Source organism: Thunnus albacares, chromosome 12 (assembly GCF_914725855.1).
Source record: "Thunnus albacares chromosome 12, fThuAlb1.1, whole genome shotgun sequence".
Lineage (NCBI taxonomy): Eukaryota > Metazoa > Chordata > Actinopteri > Scombriformes > Scombridae > Thunnus > Thunnus albacares.
In genome coordinates this window covers 27,950,839-27,970,804 of record NC_058117.1, presented here as the reverse complement: position 1 = coordinate 27,970,804, position 19,966 = coordinate 27,950,839, and the positions used below count along the sequence as shown (strand labels likewise).

General features: G+C 37.2%; 1 protein-coding gene across 5 annotated transcripts in view; it reads right to left on the bottom strand.

The window, feature by feature from the left end:
* zmynd11 (zinc finger, MYND-type containing 11) overlaps positions 1-19,966 on the bottom strand; it is a 37,691-nt gene that overhangs the window by 14,969 nt on the left and 2,756 nt on the right. For 3 of the 5 annotated variants that reach the window (XM_044368701.1, XM_044368703.1, XM_044368702.1), the window contains exons 2-5: positions 17,362-17,497; positions 12,667-12,826; positions 10,641-10,664; positions 26-187 (exon numbers count right to left, since the gene is read on the bottom strand). In XM_044368701.1, coding sequence (XP_044224636.1) covers positions 26-187; positions 10,641-10,664; positions 12,667-12,826; positions 17,362-17,492 — 477 coding nt within the window. In that variant the 5' untranslated portion in view covers positions 17,493-17,497. The remainder of the gene's footprint in view (positions 1-25; positions 188-10,640; positions 10,665-12,666; positions 12,827-17,361; positions 17,498-19,966) is intronic. The other 2 variants (XM_044368704.1, XM_044368705.1) reach the window with 1 other exon arrangement.

The following is a 19,966-nucleotide window of genomic DNA, read 5'->3' as shown; positions in this document are numbered from 1 at the left end:
TTGAAGACACACTCTGACCACCTACCCTGCAGGCGACACACTGCCAGTGGGATCCTCCGTCTCTGGGTTTGCTATCCTCCGACAGACATTTGAGGTGATAAACCCGGAAGCAGTTGTCGCACGTGAGCACGTCGCCCGGTAGGTGACACTCGAAGCAGTACCAGTCGTGGCTCTCTGTCTCCCATTCCTACCGGGAAAACACAGCACAGCACACGGTTAGGGTGACCCCCCCCTCCAACCCGCCAAACCACAGCAGGGGAGGTTAAAAAAAAAAAAAACGTCTTCATCCACCAGTGGATTAAAAACCAGCTCTCAGATTTACAGATTTGTGATGATTCTACAACAGAGTGGTGTTCAGAAGGTGTCAGGTTTGATCACACACACTCCACTTAACTCGGTGAAATAGAAAACATCTAAACGCCGAGGCTGTGTTTGACTTGCAAATACGGCTTACAGTCGCTCCTCCTGCTGTTTTGACTTTAAAAAGAAAAAACTCTTAAACTCGCTCTAAATACTTCCGTGATTATGAATTTATTTGGAATTTCTATGTGGCTTTTAATGATCAATGTGATGCTTCTGACACTGACAATGATTAAAAGTTAAAAGGTTAAATTTAAAAGCTAAATTAAAAAAAAAAAGAAGATTGGCTGGTATCCTGCTGTTCTAGCTGCCAGAGGATGCACTAATTCCACAATTCACATCCAAGAAATTCCCGATACTGAACAGAAAGTACATGTTAAAAATGTTCCAGCTAGGGTGACTGAATAGTCTCAGAGCAGATCCTGACACACAGTCATGCTTGTGCACCTTCAAAACACACTACTTCATTAAAATTCTACATGAAGCACTCTAAATGCGCATTTTAAAAACTTTCAGTCTGTGGAAAAATTCAAAATATATATATGTATATTTTAAACTTTCCTCCTTAATCTGATTATGTCAGTAAGAAAAGAAAGAGAAGAAACTGAGGGGATTTTTTTTTTTTTTTTTTTTGTAAAGCTCATTTAGACACACAGTCACATTGGCCTTAGTGACAGCGGGTGGTGAGAGCACCGGGTTCAGAGCATTGTGCCAGAAGGTCACTAGTTCAAACTGTGAACCAGCTGTGAAGATCTGGGAGGGAAAAAAGTGGATGAGAAATCCTCTCCCTGTTTGCTTCTCTGTGAAGCTGCTGGGAACAAAATAGCAAAAAACTGTAGTTTGTATATATGAGAGTGTTGTAGTTTATATATGTGAGAGTGTTGTAGTTACATACGAGAGTGTTGTAGTTACATACGAGAGTGTTGTAGTTTATATACGAGAGTGTTGTAGTTTATATACGAGAGTGTTGTAGTTACATACGAGTGTTGTAGTTACATACGAGAGTGTTGTAGTTACATACGAGAGTGTTGTAGTTTATATACGAGAGTGTTGTAGTTTATATACGAGAGTGTTGTAGTTTATATACGAGAGTGTTGTAGTTTATATACGAGAGTGTTGTAGTTACATACGAGTGTTGTAGTTTATATACGAGAGTGTTGTAGTTACATACGAGAGTGTTGTAGTTTATATACGAGAGTGTTGTAGTTACATACGAGAGTGTTGTAGTTTATATACGAGAGTGTTGTAGTTTATATACGAGAGTGTTGTAGTTACATACGAGTGTTGTAGTTACATACGAGAGTGTTGTAGTTTATATACGAGAGTGTTGTAGTTTATATACGAGAGTGTTGTAGTTACATACGAGTGTTGTAGTTTATATACGAGAGTGTTGTAGTTACATACGAGAGTGTTGTAGTTACATACGAGAGTGTTGTAGTTACATACGAGAGTGTTGTAGTTTATATACGAGAGTGTTGTAGTTTATATACGAGAGTGTTGTAGTTTATATACGAGAGTGTTGTAGTTACATACGAGAGTGTTGTAGTTTATATACGAGAGTGTTGTAGTTTATATACGAGAGTGTTGTAGTTACATACGAGAGTGTTGTAGTTTATATACGAGAGTGTTGTAGTTTATATACGAGAGTGTTGTAGTTACATACGAGAGTGTTGTAGTTTATATACGAGAGTGTTGTAGTTACATACGAGAGTGTTGTAGTTTATATACGAGAGTGTTGTAGTTTATATACGAGAGTGTTGTAGTTTATATACGAGAGTGTTGTAGTTACATACGAGAGTGTTGTAGTTTATATACGAGAGTGTTGTAGTTTATATAGGAGAGTGTTGTAGTTACATACGAGAGTGTTGTAGTTTATATACGAGAGTGTTGTAGTTTATATACGAGAGTGTTGTAGTTTATATACGAGAGTGTTGTAGTTACATACAAGAGTGTTGTAGTTTAATATACAAGAGTGTTGTAGTTTATATACGAGAGTGTTGCAGTTTATATACGAGAGTGTTGTAGTTTATATACGAGAGTATTGTAGTTTATATACGAGAGTGTTGCAGTTTATATACGAGAGTGTTGCAGTTTATATACGAGAGTGTTGTAGTTTATATACGAGAGTGTTGCAGTTTATATACGAGAGTGTTGTAGTTTATATACGAGAGTGTTGTAGTTACATACGAGAGTGTTGTAGTTTATATACGAGAGTATTGTAGTTTATATACGAGAGTGTTGTAGTTTATATACGAGAGTGTTGTAGTTTATATACGAGAGTGTTGTAGTTTAATATACGAGAGTGTTGTAGTTACATACGAGAGTGTTGTAGTTTATATACGAGAGTGTTGTAGTTACATACGAGAGTGTTGTAGTTTATATACGAGAGTGTTGTAGTTTAATATACAAGAGTGTTGTAGTTTATATACGAGAGTGTTGCAGTTTATATACGAGAGTGTTGCAGTTTATATACGAGAGTGTTGTAGTTTATATACGAGAGTGTTGTAGTTTATATACGAGAGTGTTGCAGTTTATATACGAGAGTGTTGCAGTTTATATACGAGAGTGTTGCAGTTTATATACGAGAGTGTTGTAGTTTATATACGAGAGTGTTGTAGTTACATACGAGAGTGTTGTAGTTTATATACGAGAGTATTGTAGTTTATATACGAGAGTGTTGTAGTTTATATACGAGAGTGTTGTAGTTTATATACGAGAGTGTTGTAGTTTAATATACGAGAGTGTTGTAGTTACATACGAGTGTTGTAGTTTATATACGAGAGTGTTGTAGTTTATATACGAGAGTGTTGTAGTTTATATACGAGAGTGTTGTAGTTTATATACGAGAGTGTTGCAGTTTATATACGAGAGTGTTGTAGTTTATATACGAGAGTGTTGTAGTTACATACGAGAGTGTTGTAGTTTATATACGAGAGTATTGTAGTTTATATACGAGAGTGTTGTAGTTTATATACGAGAGTGTTGTAGTTTATATACGAGAGTGTTGTAGTTTAATATACGAGAGTGTTGTAGTTACATACGAGTGTTGTAGTTTACATACGAGAGTGTTGTAGTTTATATACGAGAGTGTTGTAGTTACATACGAGAGTGTTGTAGTTTATATACGAGAGTGTTGTAGTTTATATACGAGAGTGTTGTAGTTACATACGAGTGTTGTAGTTACATACGAGAGTGTTGTAGTTTATATACGAGAGTGTTGTAGTTTATATACGAGAGTGTTGTAGTTACATACGAGTGTTGTAGTTTATATACGAGAGTGTTGTAGTTACATACGAGAGTGTTGTAGTTTATATACGAGAGTGTTGTAGTTACATACGAGAGTGTTGTAGTTTATATACGAGAGTGTTGTAGTTTATATACGAGAGTGTTGTAGTTTATATACGAGAGTGTTGTAGTTACATACGAGAGTGTTGTAGTTTATATACGAGAGTGTTGTAGTTTATATACGAGAGTGTTGTAGTTACATACGAGAGTGTTGTAGTTTATATACGAGAGTGTTGTAGTTTATATACGAGAGTGTTGTAGTTACATACAAGAGTGTTGTAGTTTATATACGAGAGTGTTGTAGTTACATACGAGAGTGTTGTAGTTTATATACGAGAGTGTTGTAGTTACATACGAGAGTGTTGTAGTTTATATACGAGAGTGTTGTAGTTTATATACGAGAGTGTTGTAGTTTATATACGAGAGTGTTGTAGTTACATACGAGAGTGTTGTAGTTTATATACGAGAGTGTTGTAGTTTATATAGGAGAGTGTTGTAGTTACATACGAGAGTGTTGTAGTTTATATACGAGAGTGTTGTAGTTTATATACGAGAGTGTTGTAGTTTATATACGAGAGTGTTGTAGTTACATACAAGAGTGTTGTAGTTTAATATACAAGAGTGTTGTAGTTTATATACGAGAGTGTTGCAGTTTATATACGAGAGTGTTGTAGTTTATATACGAGAGTATTGTAGTTTATATACGAGAGTGTTGTAGTTTATATACGAGAGTGTTGCAGTTTATATACGAGAGTGTTGTAGTTTATATACGAGAGTGTTGCAGTTTATATACGAGAGTGTTGTAGTTTATATACGAGAGTGTTGTAGTTACATACGAGAGTGTTGTAGTTTATATACGAGAGTATTGTAGTTTATATACGAGAGTGTTGTAGTTTATATACGAGAGTGTTGTAGTTTATATACGAGAGTGTTGTAGTTTAATATACGAGAGTGTTGTAGTTACATACGAGAGTGTTGTAGTTTATATACGAGAGTGTTGTAGTTACATACGAGAGTGTTGTAGTTTATATACGAGAGTGTTGTAGTTTAATATACAAGAGTGTTGTAGTTTATATACGAGAGTGTTGCAGTTTATATACGAGAGTGTTGCAGTTTATATACGAGAGTATTGTAGTTTATATACGAGAGTGTTGTAGTTTATATACGAGAGTGTTGCAGTTTATATACGAGAGTGTTGCAGTTTATATACGAGAGTGTTGCAGTTTATATACGAGAGTGTTGTAGTTTATATACGAGAGTGTTGTAGTTACATACGAGAGTGTTGTAGTTTATATACGAGAGTATTGTAGTTTATATACGAGAGTGTTGTAGTTTATATACGAGAGTGTTGTAGTTTATATACGAGAGTGTTGTAGTTTAATATACGAGAGTGTTGTAGTTACATACGAGTGTTGTAGTTTATATACGAGAGTGTTGTAGTTTATATACGAGAGTGTTGTAGTTTATATACGAGAGTGTTGTAGTTTATATACGAGAGTGTTGCAGTTTATATACGAGAGTGTTGTAGTTTATATACGAGAGTGTTGTAGTTACATACGAGAGTGTTGTAGTTTATATACGAGAGTGTTGTAGTTTATATACGAGAGTGTTGTAGTTTATATACGAGAGTGTTGTAGTTTATATACGAGAGTGTTGTAGTTTAATATACGAGAGTGTTGTAGTTACATACGAGTGTTGTAGTTTATATACAAGAGTATTGTAGTTATATGAGAGTGTTGTAGTTATATAAGAGTGTTGTAGTTTATATACGAGAGTGTTGTAGTTATATAAGAGTGTTGTAGTTTATATACGAGAGTGTTGTAGTTATATAAGAGTGTTGTAGTTTACATACGAGAGTGTTGTAGTTTATATACGAGAGTGTTGTAGTTATATAAGAGTGTTGTAGTTTATATACGAGAGTATTGTAGTTATATATGAGAGTGTTGTAGTTATATATGAGAGTGTTGTAGTTATATAAGAGTGTTGTAGTTTATATACGAGAGTGTTGTAGTTATATAAGAGTGTTGTAGTTTATATACGAGAGTACTGTAGTTATATATGAGAGTGTTGTAGTTATATATGAGAGTGTTGTAGTTATATATGAGAGTGTTGTAGTTATATATGAGAGTATTGTAGTTTTATATAAAAGTATTGTAGTTTATATATGAGAGTGTTGTAGTTATATATGAGTATTGTAGTTTTATATGAGAGTATTGTAGTTATATATAAGTGGGGCCCACTTGATTTAACTTACTGAATGCCTTCTTTTATCCTACTGCGCACATGTTGCTGTAATAGTTTTTTTTTTTTTTTTTACTAAGTCTCATTAAGGGGTTCAAGTGAAGGGCACAGAGACGGGAAGAACTGCTAGAAATTCAGCTCCTCATCAACCTGTCAAGCGTCCAACTCCTCCCACTTACAGTCTGGACCGGCTCAGGAGGAGAGCAGCAGAGTCGTGACTGTGAGTGCAGCTCAATAAAAAAAAACAGCACTTCAGTTTCTTTACTTGATGTCTTCTCCATGTGTTTATGCACTGTAGGTTGAGGGTTTTTGGGTTTTTTTTTTTTTAAATACAGGATCTGATACAGCTTATAAATGCAGAGACGGTCAGGTATAGAGCTTTCTGAGCAAGTCCGGTTGTCTAAAAAGGCACGAATGCAGATTTAAAACCGACTTTGTGCCTCCGTCGGAAGTGTAAGGGGCGAAACGAGCCCGAGCACAACCATAAATAGTCATGAGGACAAAAGGAGTGAAGACAGCTCTGACATTCACTCTGCCAGTCCCTGCAATACCAAAGACCCTGATCAGAAGCAAGGCCTGCCAGGAAGCACTCCACACTCTGAAATCTAGGGTTCATCGAGGGTTCTTCTGAAGGATAATCTAGACCTGCAAGCTACGTCACCTACAGGATGCGAGCACTGAGTAAAACTTTTACAGACAGCTCGTATAAACGAATATAGTCGATTGATTTGTCGATCGATGGAAATTTAAACCGTAAACCATTTTGATGAATTGTTCATGGCGTTTTTCAAGTAAAAATATATATTTTCCTGGCTGTGTGATCGGTCAGACTGTGTTTCGTACCAATTTCAAGAGTCAAAAGATAAAAAAAAATGTTCCTTTTGTTTTGGAATTTGGGCAGACCGCCACTAAAATGGGAGTGGGAAAGGGTTAGGAGCTCCTGGACAACAACAACAACCCACTTTAGTTAAGAATTTAGCAGAAATAACATCAAACTGTGAAAAACACGAGGCAGTAAAATCAGCTAGGTTTGTGGACTGTTGCGTCTGCAAACCGTCTTGGTTTAATGATAAATCTGTGGTATGTAAGCATGTGAAAAAACTGAATTTGAATGCATTAACTGTATTTTATTTAGGTCAATTCTCTGTAGATGGAGAGCTCCTAACAACTGGGTTAACAAAACTCATCTTTATTCATTTGCTTTACATATCTGCAATGCAAAGTACCACAGAGTATGTAGGAGTGATAACGGGTCAGATCACAGTCTCACTCCCAACGGTTCATCTGGGAACATCCACAGATCCCTCAGAGGACCTTTACTTTTCAGAGTGTAACAGACTCTTCACCCACACAAACACTTGACAATACAGAGATGGTCCTTGTGTTCTGTCGAGTGTCAAAAGGCACTTCACTATTGTTGGACTGTATGATGAAAGACAAGTGGCTGACTTCAAAAAAAAAAAAAAAAAGGCTGGAGCTCTTTGAGCCGAGGACAGCGAGTCTGTGGTTTTCAGCGATGTGAGTTTCTACAGGAGCGAGGCAAACATAAGAAACAAACAGCAAATCATAAGAACGTTTTCAAAAGCCCATGCAAACTTAAAGCTAAGCTTAGAAAACATTAAGCTTTAAAATTTGCCAGCAAAAAATCAAAAGACAGAAAAACAGGAAAATTCACTAAACATCCTGAGAAAAACCGTTTTGGAGGGAGAAACAGGCCCTTCATTAAAAGCTGCCAACAGAGGCAGAGGCTTGGATAGTGATAGAGGAGGCAGCCAGAGCGTTGGCTGCCTTTACCTGTCTTCCCACTGCTTTCCGACTCTGGTTAACAGCTCTGTACTGTCAGGAGTCAAGCTGGGACACGCCGGAGAGCAGAGCAGAGCCGAGGCTGAGCGGCGGGGATAACCTGCCTTCTAATGACCTACACAAAGCAACTCTCCACCACCTGCTTCTCTAAAAGAAGTGCTTCACTTTCTTGTGGTCTGATATATTCTTTAAGATCCACATAATGCAGGCGGCTGAGCTATGAAAATATGCACGTCTGCAGGTTTTACCGACGTTCTTTCTTCTGTAAAATCTTTTCTGCACATTCATTTCTTGGCTGAATATGAAACGTTCAAACATATAATCAGCTAAAAAGTGGTTGGCCAGTGTCACATTAAATGAGTCATTCCACTCTGTGCCTACAAGGAGAGGTCAGGTGATAGTTTTGTCAACAAATCCCACAAAAAAGCATTGTGTGTGTATGTGTGTGTGTATCCAAAGCCGGATATATCTTATTCCTCTGTGCTATAGAGCTCCATTGTTGTCCAAAAACTATTAAAAAAACCACATGAACGAGCCCACACACACACACACTGCTGCACTGGATGACATATTCCTCCATTACCATGAACACACACACTGTAGTTTATTTTGACTCAATCCCACACGCACACACACACACATCATCCTGCTGCCAGAAATACTCACAAGAGCACCAAATGTGGATTAACTGCAGCTGAATATAGTCTCCGACAAATGCTGTTTCCTCCTGTTTAAGTAACATTTGCTAAAAAACTACAAAGTCCAGCCTTTTCTTTATAAATAAAAGTATGTTTGTCAGCTTTTTTTTAATTAAATTAATGTGTTGGTTTTGGTCTTTTCATGCAAGATATTGACAGTGACAAAAATATAGACGATCACCAGCCACAACATTAACCACAGAAGTGCAACAATAAGCAACATTATGATAAATCGGTGTTAGAAGCACTATAATTTCTATATATTTCATTTTTTTTCATGGTAAGCCACCTTAATCTTCCCGCATCTCATCTCATGATAAAATTACATGAAAATCTATATTTGATTTGATAAAAGCAGATTAATGTTTACGATGTTTCAGGCGACTACTACACTTTAAAGCCCTGTAGAAACAACACACTTGATATTTAGACAAATATCTGAGAGCTTTTTTTTCCCATTTGCAGTCTTGAGTAGAGAAGAGTGTAAATATGAATAATATAATAGCAATCCACTGAACATCATGTCAAAAATAATGGGTTAGTAAATCAAATGAAATGGAAGAAATGTGTATTTGTGATCTTTTAAAAAAGTGTTTTAACTCACTACTGTCAAAAGTGCATCAACACATCATATCATGTTCATCATCATCATCATCATCATCATCATGCATCACAAGGGCGCAGATTCAAGTTAGTTTCAACACCAAACTTTCAAAAGTATCAACAAAGCATCCAACTGTTTTTTTTTTGTTTTTTTTTATGAACTTCATCCTTAAAAATAAGCTAAATTTAGAAGTTTTAATACATTTAAATACATTTGGAGCAAAACCTGGATTCAATCTGACTGGAGATGGTGCATTTAAAAAAAAAACAAGAATTTGGCTGCTGCTGTTTTAAAAAATGTTATGATCAGTGTGCGAATGCCTTGGTTATCTGTTTTGAGGAGTTAATATTCCTGAGGTCAACACAAGGACACGCGGCACACGCCAGCTGGATTGAATCCAGGCGCTTGCGGAGGAGGAGGGAGAGCTGGCCTACACCTAGTAAAATGCTTTACAGTGCTTCTCACTGACATTCAAACTTTTTTTTTTTTTTTTTTTTTTTTTAGTCGGCTCACTGAGCGATCGCTAACCTGAAACAACCAGTCGGCTGTGTTACTACTAGCAGCAAGCACAGAGAGAGATAAAAACTAAAGGAGCACAACCACACAAACCCACAACCTCCCCTCCCCTCCCCTCCTTCCCCTCCCACCTCCACCCTAATTTATCAATTCAAAATGAAGAAACAAAAGAAAATAAGCATGCCAGACAGAAGTTAAGCACACAGTAGAACACACCCCCCCCCTTCTGAGGAGAACTACAACTACCAAGACCAAAATACTACAAAAACTCACAGATGCTTGCTACCAACCTGCGGCTATGCTAGCATTGCTTGTCGTCTCGCATTTAAGACACAAATTAAGCAAAAAAAACACTTGATTACTGATCAAGCTGTAATTTACACTTGATATCTGGTTTACAGCTTTACTGTAACTGTACCATGTTGAGGTTGTTTTTGTTTTTGTTTGTTTGTTTTTTTTAAAAACCAAGCAACGGCACATCTGTAGATTAAGTAGCGAGCACTTTCATTTCATTTCAAGGTCACGGATCACTTCCGCAAGAAATTTGGCCACGTAGACGCAGCGCTGCAATGGACTTTCATGAAGCTTTTTATAACAGCATTAACTGAACTGACAGCAAAAGTAGCTTCTGGCAGTGTGGTTACTACTCAAAACTGTAGGCGAGCATGCAGAGCAATTTTCCCCCAAATGGAAACCTGTTTTAGCTTTCACCTTGTTTGATCATTTTATTTATTTAAAAAAAAAAAAAGAAAAAAAAAAGAGGTGCAGCGAGCACAATCGCAAGCATTACGTAATGCAAGAAGACTGAATTTCTCGCCGCCCCCCCTGACATAACAGGCTTCCCATTTCTTTTTTTTTTTTTTTTTTTTTACAGCCTACAACTTTATCACTAACCAGAACATATGCTGTTTAGTTTTCCTGCGACCTGCTTAAAAAAAAGATTCAGTCAAATCCCTGACTGCACTGCATGTGGCGGGACTGATTTCTCACAGAATGATGTTAGTCGAGAGAGAGAGAGAGAGAGATAAAGAGAGAGGGGAGGGGGGAGGGGGAGAAAGGATCAAAAATGGAAGAACAAACCCTGAATTTCAAAAAAATAAATAAATAAATAAAATAACAATGCAGACCCTTACCTTGCTTCCCTCGGCTTTCGGCTCCTGTGATTGCAAGTGATTCAGAGAGTAGTGTTTAAATGTCCTGCTGCTAACAAAAAAATGACCTGAGCTCCGCTGGACAACAGTGTCATGTCCTGACAGACCAACAGATTGTTTTTTGTTTTTTTTTTCCACCCCCCCAAAATCATATTAATATTTTGTGATGAAACCACACAGTACAGACAAGCCAACAACAAACAAATCCCCCCAAATCCAGCATGCTTCTCTCAGTCCTTATCTGGTCTGCCATCATGAAAAACGTACATTAAATCAACATGAATTGTTGTTTTGTGCATGTTAAGAGGCTAAAATGAGCCTTTTCTACCATCATAGCGTTACAATTATTCTTCTTCACATATTAATGATGCTGCTTTTGTAGTTTTAATGATAAAAAGTATGATACAGACGCCGGCAGGAGTGTTGGTACCCAGGTGTAAAAGAGCAGCGACTGGGATAAAAGCAGCCATCAAATAAATGAACGGTAATCCATTAAGTGCTCTTTTATTACAGGTGGTAAAAAAAAAAAGAAAGATCCCCCCCTCCCCGGGTAGCGCTGATAAGACTGTGAAATGACACTCGGAGCTACCGCGGCGGTGACGAGGGAGAGGAAAGCATCGCTACGCTGAACTGTTCCTCGCAACTAACAAGGGAAATAAGAGAGAAATGAAAACAAGGACTTCAGATGAAAAATAATAAATAATAAAATAATAATAATAATAATAAGACAATACTGCACTGCAGAGGACTGTCTGAACAAGCCAACAGATAATAGAAGCGAGACAAAAAACAAATTAAAAACTGTGTGATTTGACTGGTTTTATTGTTTTTTACATTTAATAATTGAAGTCCTTTATTTCAACCTGAAACTTTTCAACCTGTTTGGCTTTTATTTTCTTAACCGAGTAGCTCTTCATCAGCTTTCATCACTATATAACAGTAATATTTGCTCCATTTAACGTGTGCGTGTTGATACTGTGTTCACTCTGCGGGCGTCTTGACAGACAAGACGGGCGGATGTGTGTTGTGATCTTAAAGCTCCTGTTGTTGCTGCAAATGTTTCAAATTACCTAAAAGGGCTCCAAACATCCGAATCCGATTGTGCTGTCTTCTGTTTTTTTTTTTTTTTACCGTTTTGGATGCTTTCTGAGTTTTTATTCAAGTTGTTATGGAGTTTGTGTTTTTTGTATTGTGAGTAAAATCATTAACAGCTGTTTCTTCACTGGCCAGAAGATCTTTTTGTTTTCTCTGATCTTTACTGTTCAGAGTCGCAGCATTTTATTTGTTTCTGTCTACCTTTAACCACCTGTTAAAGACATTATGTTTAACTGCATTTGTAGATTATTGCCATCAAATATCTCTGGTGTATTAATCAGAAAATAAAACCAAAGCAAAAAGAATCAATAAAACTTAAATCTTTGCTTATTGTGGTTTTGGAACCTTTTTTATTATTATTTTTTATCTTCTTTTTGTTATCATCTTGACAATATTGGTTTTGTTTTATTGTAAGTTTGTATTGTCTACCTTTTCAGACTTATTACACTTTATTTATTGATCAGTGTGATTTTAAATTGCAGGAAAACTTTGTGGAAACTAATGAGGATCCAAATAAAGAATAAAAACAGTGATTTTTTTTGTAATTTTCAATGAAATGTTAAACTGTGATTGACTAGAATCATCTTTAACAACATCAGAGATGTTCAATCAGTAGAAGAAACAGGAAGCACGAGCATCATGTCGGCTTTTAGAGACGGCAAATTAATTTAACTTAATTTAATTTCCAAGTTTCCTTCAACATCACACATGGGATTCCACTGATTTTAGACGAACGCTCGCTATGTGAACACAAAGACAGTGTTTTCTGCTGTTGCTGTACGACGTGACTCACTTCAAGAAAAAAAAAAAAGGATGAATTTTTTGGCTTTTGTGCCCCAAAAAAACAACACACACAAAAAAAAAATGTGATTCCTTTGAGAATCTGATGGAAGTGTTTGGTTGCTGGACGTACCATCTCATCGCCGGGCAGCCAGTATCCTTCCTGTTCGATGCCGGCCTTGGAGCCCTTACAGCCAACGGTGAGGGTCTCCACCACCAGCCCGTCCTTCACGGCCAGGCTCAGCTGTCTGGCCGTCTCTTTGGGGTGCATGCCGAACACGCGGCTCAGGTACCTGCGACGGCGGGAGTGGAGAGTTAGCGGATATATATGCTGACGGTAGACTTTATTATCAGCGTTGTCAGCTGCTCTAACATGAGCAGTCGAGACTGTAATCTAAAGTAGTTGGAGGACATGGATCAGACTAAAGCTGCAAGTAACGATTAAGTTCATTATCTATTAATCTGCTGATTATTTTGGTCCTTAAAATGTCTGAAAATTGTGAAAAAAGGCCCAAAGATGACCTCTTCAATTCACTTGTTTAGTCATAGAAACTGTCAAAACCCCAAAATATTCAGTTTATAATGATATTAAACAGAGAAAAGCAGCAAATACTTACATTTAAGAAGCAATCTTTTTGCTTATAATGACTTAAATAATTAACCAATTAACAAAATAAGCTTTTTTTTTGATTAATCATCACTGAAAAATGCCAGAGCCCAACAGAAAAAAAGCAGAAAATGAATGTTTGTTGGTATTTTTGCTTCATAAAATCACTTAAATGATTGATTTACTATTAAAATGATCACTTATTATGACAGAAGCCTGCGTTCAATCAACGGCAGCGTTACGTTTGGCTTGTTAATCTCTTCCAATGAACATTATTGGCTATGAACAAAAATGGGAAGCCAGTGAGGGATCATTCACCTTTGTCTTCAATTTACGGTGTATTTTTATTCTACGTGTAGTTTCCTCTTTTCACTTTGATCTATGGCTGCAACTACGGATCATTTATTTTTTTGGGATTCATCGATTAATTTTGTCTAAAACTCAAATATACTGAATTTACTACGACATAAAAAATCTAAGAAGCAGAGAGTTTGACATTTTTGCTTTAAATTACTTAATTAATCAATTAAGAAAAATTAAGGAAATTAATTTTCAGTCGACCAACTTATAAATTATCCACTAAATGTTTGAAAATTGCTCCAGGTGAGACCCTTTAGATCCTTGAAAGCAGCTCTAATAACTATAAATATGATGAGTCAGGGAGAATCATTTCTTTCCCTCCTTCAGTCTTAAGATTACTTTCCTCTCAGATCTGTAATTTTAAACCAACGACACCCAAAATGTTCCATAAATGCCGTCTACGCTCCTGGAGGAGACAGAGAGTTGAACATATATATATATATGTGTGTGTGTGTATGTGTGTGTGTGTGTGTTTGAAATTACACACCCAGAGACAGTCTCTCTCTCATGTATCAGGCTCCTACATTTTTCCATTTTTTTTTTTTTTTTTTTTGGAGCACATGTGATTCAAATAATGGCCCCGGTTGATTCCTGCAGCTGCCTGCTGACTGGCAATGAACCTCGCTGAGCAAGGTCATGTGTCCTCAACTGTGGCAGACGGCCAATGAACGGACTATGTCAGTGGGGAATCAGGTGAGAGTCTGTGTGTAATCCTGAGCTACAAACGAGAAGTCTACGGTTTAGTCCTCGAGGTAAAGCAGACGTGATTACTTAAATAACAGGATGTAAAACCGAGGATGAGGTTCTTAGAGTAAAGGAAGGGACGTTTCTCTATTTATAGCTTACACTCTCATCACAATCGCTTTCCGACTTGCACTTGACAGTTACAAAATAAGAAACAATCTGTGGTGAGAGTTGAGTTGCCTGAAGTTAAAAACCATGTCTTTACTTGTGATGGTAGAACTTGAGGCTTTAACTTCACAACTTAGTTTGGTTTACTCTTTAGTTTATTAGCAAAACTTACAACAAAACTTCAACTTTTACAAATTTGCTGGCAATTAGTTGATTAATTAACCAAAAGAAAATGAATCACCAACTGTTTTGTTCAGATTCAAAGAGTCAGCTTCTGGTCTTACAGGAGAGTAAATTGAATATTTTGGGGCTTTGGGCTTTTGGTCAGAATAAACAAGACATCTGGAGACGCAGGAAATTGTGATGGTGGCATTCTTCACCGTTTCCTGTTTTCATATTTCATGTTTTATCTGACCAACAGGTCAAAGTCAAAAGATATTAAAGAGTCATATTAACAAATAAAAAGCAGCAAATCCTCAAATTTGAGAAGCTGGAATCATCAATAATTGGCATAGTTGCTTGAAAAATGACTTTAACAATTAATCGATTGTCAAAATAATTGCAGATTAATTTCCTGTTGATCAACTTAAAGACTCAGTGTCTCAGTTCTTATCACATCGATGTTACTTGTGTGTCAAATTTGTTATTGGACAATTTTTATTGAGAAACAAACCAAAAAAAATATCAATTTAAGATTCACATAAAAACATCATCACAACTGAGAATGTTTGGTATTTTGCAATTTCTTAAAAACTTTATTCTCCTTTTATATCTTGTCCTTTCTGTTTTATGTAAAGCTCTTTGTTGAAAAGTGTCTGTTGTGATCTTTGAGTTTGTAAATTCACTGCAATTAAAGAATACAGATGTAAAATCATCAGTTTTGTGTGTTTTGTGCTTTTGTTTTGAAGGATACTAGGTTATGTGTTGTGATTAGGTTTCATTTCAATCATTGATTAATCAAATATTTTGTCATTTTGTCTATAAAAGTTTATTTTAAAGAATCAGAGAAAAAAAAAAAGGAAATAAGATCATAAATCTATACATTTAACAAATGTTTAACACACCAGATTTTTTTGTAAATTAGTAATTAGCTTCGTTAATGAGTAACTAATTGATTTTAAGCAGCCTGACTGCTACGGCTGTGACCCTGCTGTACAAGAAGATTACATTTCTGTCGGGAGTGACGGAGGGCGGTTAATAATTCGCTTCTGCCTCGCTGACTTTAGTCTCCTCTATTTCCACAAACCTAAAGTCATCAACCTCTTAGCCACAAAGCCTGTTTGGTGAAATTAAGCTACAGTGGGGGACTGGATAGGGTGGGAGGGGAAGAGGGGGAAGAGGGGGGAGGGAGGAAGGGTTGGGACTATCCGTTGCATGCCACTGCTTACTGTTGCCATGACAACAGCCGCTCATCGCCAGTATTCACTTGGCAAGCAGCCAGCTCCCAAGGTGCTCGCCAACTTGCCGTATGAAATGTGCTAAGTGTTTCATTTAGGCTTCCCATCCGCCGACTGAAAGGAATGACTGATCAGCGATGTCTGCCCGCCCGCCGACGGACGAGCCGTCGTCGACTTGTCAACAATTTGAACAATGTGAGATTCCTTCCTCGGATAAAACCGTGACGGTTGAAAAGCATCATGGGCTCGACCTGCAGTAGATTCCATATCTAAAGCTCTGGTTTCTACAGCGGGGTGGATGACTTCATGGCAGGAATGGCAATGAGTGAACAGTATTCGGAGAATGTCTGAGCTGCAACAGCTGTCAATCCAAGTATTGATCGTTGTCTGGTGCGGCCTTGAATGCAAACAGGGCTCGACAGAACATCCGAGCCTTGCCTTTACAGCACGTGCCAAAACCCGCCAGACGCCAACTCAAAACAGAGTTAGTTGATTAATCGATAGATAGGCTTAAAAAATAACAAACATTCTCTGGTTTCAGCTTCTCAAATGTGAGGATTTGCTGCTTTTCTCTGTTTTATGTCAAAGTAAATTCAATATATTTGAATTTTAGACAAAACTTTGGGCTCCCAGAAGCTGTTCTTATGCATTTTTCACTATTTTCTAACATTTTATAGAGTAATCAATGAATCTGAAAAAAAAAAATCTATGAAAATTATCCGTAGTTGCAGCTCTAGATAAAAGAGAAAAGAGGAAACTGCTTATGGCGCTTATTTTATGACAGGTAGAATAAAAATGCACTTTAAAGTAAAGACAAAGGTGAATGATCCCTCACTGGCTTCCCACCACTTGTACATAACCAATAATGTTCATTGGAAGAGACTAATAAGTGATCAGTTTAATAGCAAATTAATCATTTAAGTGATTTTCTGCTTTTCTCCGTTGGGCTCTGGCATTTTTCAGTCATGATTAATCCAAAAAAAAAAAAGTATCAACAAATGAACCGACAATGAAAATAATAGTTAGTTGCAGCTCTGCACGCCCAGTGTAATAACATAAAAAGCCTGGAAAAAAGGTTCTTGGAACGCAGCGTGTCTATAAAGAGTAGGTTCAAGTAATGACATGTTTGTGTGTGAAGCTATTTTCTCCCCTCAGGTCGTCATTACGCTGCTTCAAATCAGCTGAGACCCTTTACACAGGAAGCTGGCGGGAACTTAGCACCTCCTTGCTCGGTGACGTGTAAACAGGTCGATAAATAAGTTGGCCGACGTGTTTTTCTGGCTTGAAATGTATGTGTGTGTGTGTGTGTGTGTGTGTGTGTGTGTGAGATCTTTCCCTGACAACAAACATCCTCTTACTGTTCTCCACTTGATCCTGTCCAGCTAAAATGTAAAAAGTGATCCCTATAAAAACTGTTCACAGTGAGGTCTGCAGATTATCCAGAGCAACACTGACATCGTTTCTGGCAGCCGCGAGAACCGTAAACAAAAAAAAAAAATCACTTTCCCCTCGATGTTTGGCTGGTTAAATAAAACTCAACAGACACCTTTTTCCCAGCAGATAAAAATCAAAGCTACCTGCAATGATGCCACTAACGCTGTAGTAAACTTACTTGGAGATCCTGTCCATGTTTGCGATTTGTTTCTGGTTGCGGATGACCTCGATGGCCGCCCACACATACTGGACCACCTTGGGGTCCGCCTGCCTCTTCTTCACCACACGTGACATGACTTCCTTATTCATCACAACTGTAGAAGAAGAAAAAGAATAAATATAAATCATCAGATGCTTGTAGTTTTGTTCCGTGAATGAAATGAAAGGAACTATCAGAGATTTAAGGTTGTAATTTCGAGCATATTTGATCTGTAGCATCAATAGAGACCGCACGCTTAATAATAACAGTACTAACAATTAAGCAAGAGCAATAGCAGCGTTAATAGTACTAATAATAGTGAGCAGTAGTGTTTCCTTGTATAACCCAGAAGTTTCTCAAGAGATTCACACACAGTATCAAAAAAAAGATCATAGAATAACATCAAATAATGTCTTATATATGCAAGAATCACTTAAATCATCATCATCTTGCACTGAAACGCCTTAAAAAAAGACTAAAAAATATTTGTTTTATGTCACATTATTATCAATTTAGAAAGCATTATATCAGAATATCATTCAATACAAATATACAAACAGTAATATTAACTTATTGGAACAGAAAACATAATACTTCCTCTCAAAATCTTAATGCTTTACCGTACAGATATGACAGAGCCTTTATCCACTGCACTATTTGTTTGACCTTGTAAAAGCTGGTCAACTTAAAAACTGACTTGCCGAAAATAATCTTTTTATAAGGAAATATATCAAACACACCCTTTGCACAGACTTGTGTCATTTCCTGTACAGGTTAAGCCACTTAAAAAAGTTTTTCTTCCTTCCTCTAACAAAAAGATACCATCTGCTCACGTTATATATATATTTATTTTTTTTAAGTTTTACACTCAGCTGACATTTAGACTGAAAGGGAAACATTAGTTCAGGTTGTGCAAAGCGGTTTTACGAGAGCCTGTTAGATAAAGAGTCACTGTTTCGCTTCAAACTGATTGCAGCAGCAGCAGCAGCAGCACGAAAGTGCACGGTGGTCAGCGGGGGCCGAGGAGGATCACATGTTACTGTGTGTAAAAGACCTTACTGACCATTAAACGAGGCCAGGTGGGCGATTTAGCCATTTGGCGCTTGATGAGTGCTCATTTCATACCTTACAAGCAATCCTATCATTTTCAAAATACTCAGCAGGTAGTATATCCTTCATATTATATGAAAAAAAGCAAGGACCGAGGAAATGTTCTGAATAATTAACCAGGTGTCTCTTTTGTTTACATGCTGGTCGACGCAAACAAGAGCATCAGTCTAGACTTCCTGGATGGCAAAAGGAAAACTTAAAATTCAACCCTTTAGGTTCAGAATTGTTGACATTATTTCTCCGTTCTCTGTCTAATCTAAAACCAGATCCTTTACCTACCATCCTCAACTCATCTGATCTATAAAATGTCTAGAAAATGCTAAAAAATATTGATCTCTGTTACCCAAGATGCAACATAAACCTCCTGTTTTGCCCTGATTAACAGTCCACAACTCAAAGATATCCTCACAGAGGACTAAATAAACCAGAAAACAATCACATCTCAGCAGCTGAATCATTGTGATCTCTATGTGAAACAAACAGCTCAACAAAATACTCTGAATAAAAGTTCTTAAAAAATGGCTTTGACACAATTACAACAAGAACTATTCGCTCTGGTCTTGACCGTTATTCTTCAGACAAACACCTTTTTTATTACTGCTGACATTAATTCAGAATTATACTGAAAGTCTCCGTCCCTATCCGGGCACAGGTTTATTTAAAATTCATTTATGTAGGCCATATTCCTCTGAAAAAGCATTTGTTACATATCACCGGACTGATATTCATAACATGCTTTGTTGTCATTCAGAGGACATTCTTAATACCTTCCACTATTTCCCTCCGTGCCATGTGGACATCAAAACAAATAATGCAGCGGTGACGGAGGCTCAGAGGACGCCAGAGGAAATTTGACAAGGAAAACTCTCGGAGACCTTCAAAAGGTTCAGAATAATGCCGGTTTGCCTCTTTACTCTTATGCACAGGCCTGGCCTTCCCTGAGTATCTTAAGAAATTCAAATCCAATTTTATGCGGTCCTCCTCTTAACCATCCGTGAAACTTAAGATGTCACTTTCATAAACCGCAGCCAAAAGCTAACCATAATAATGCTTGGAGCATTTTTTTTATTTTTTTTTTATGCGAAGGAAGACGCTCGGCTTTAGAGCACTTTGTGGTAGAAGAGGCTGTGACAGATGTTTGAGAAAGGATGTTCAACTTCACACTTTGAGCTGTAGGTTTAAGGTAAAAGACAGCATGTAGGAAAAAAAATCAACACATTTAGTGTTGACAGCAAATAAGTAAATCACCCAAGAATAAATGCAAATGAAGCTACAATGAACACAAAGCGTGCTGTCAGTCTAGAAAGTGAAGGTTTCTGAGGTTGAAATAGTGTGATGTACAGTAATCATCTCCAGTATGATGAGTACCTGAGTCTGAGCTACAGTAAACAAATATCAACCTGATGCATTTGATATTAAGGTTGCAAGCCAGCCTCGACTAAATCCCTCACCGTCACCGTCTGGATTCCTCTAA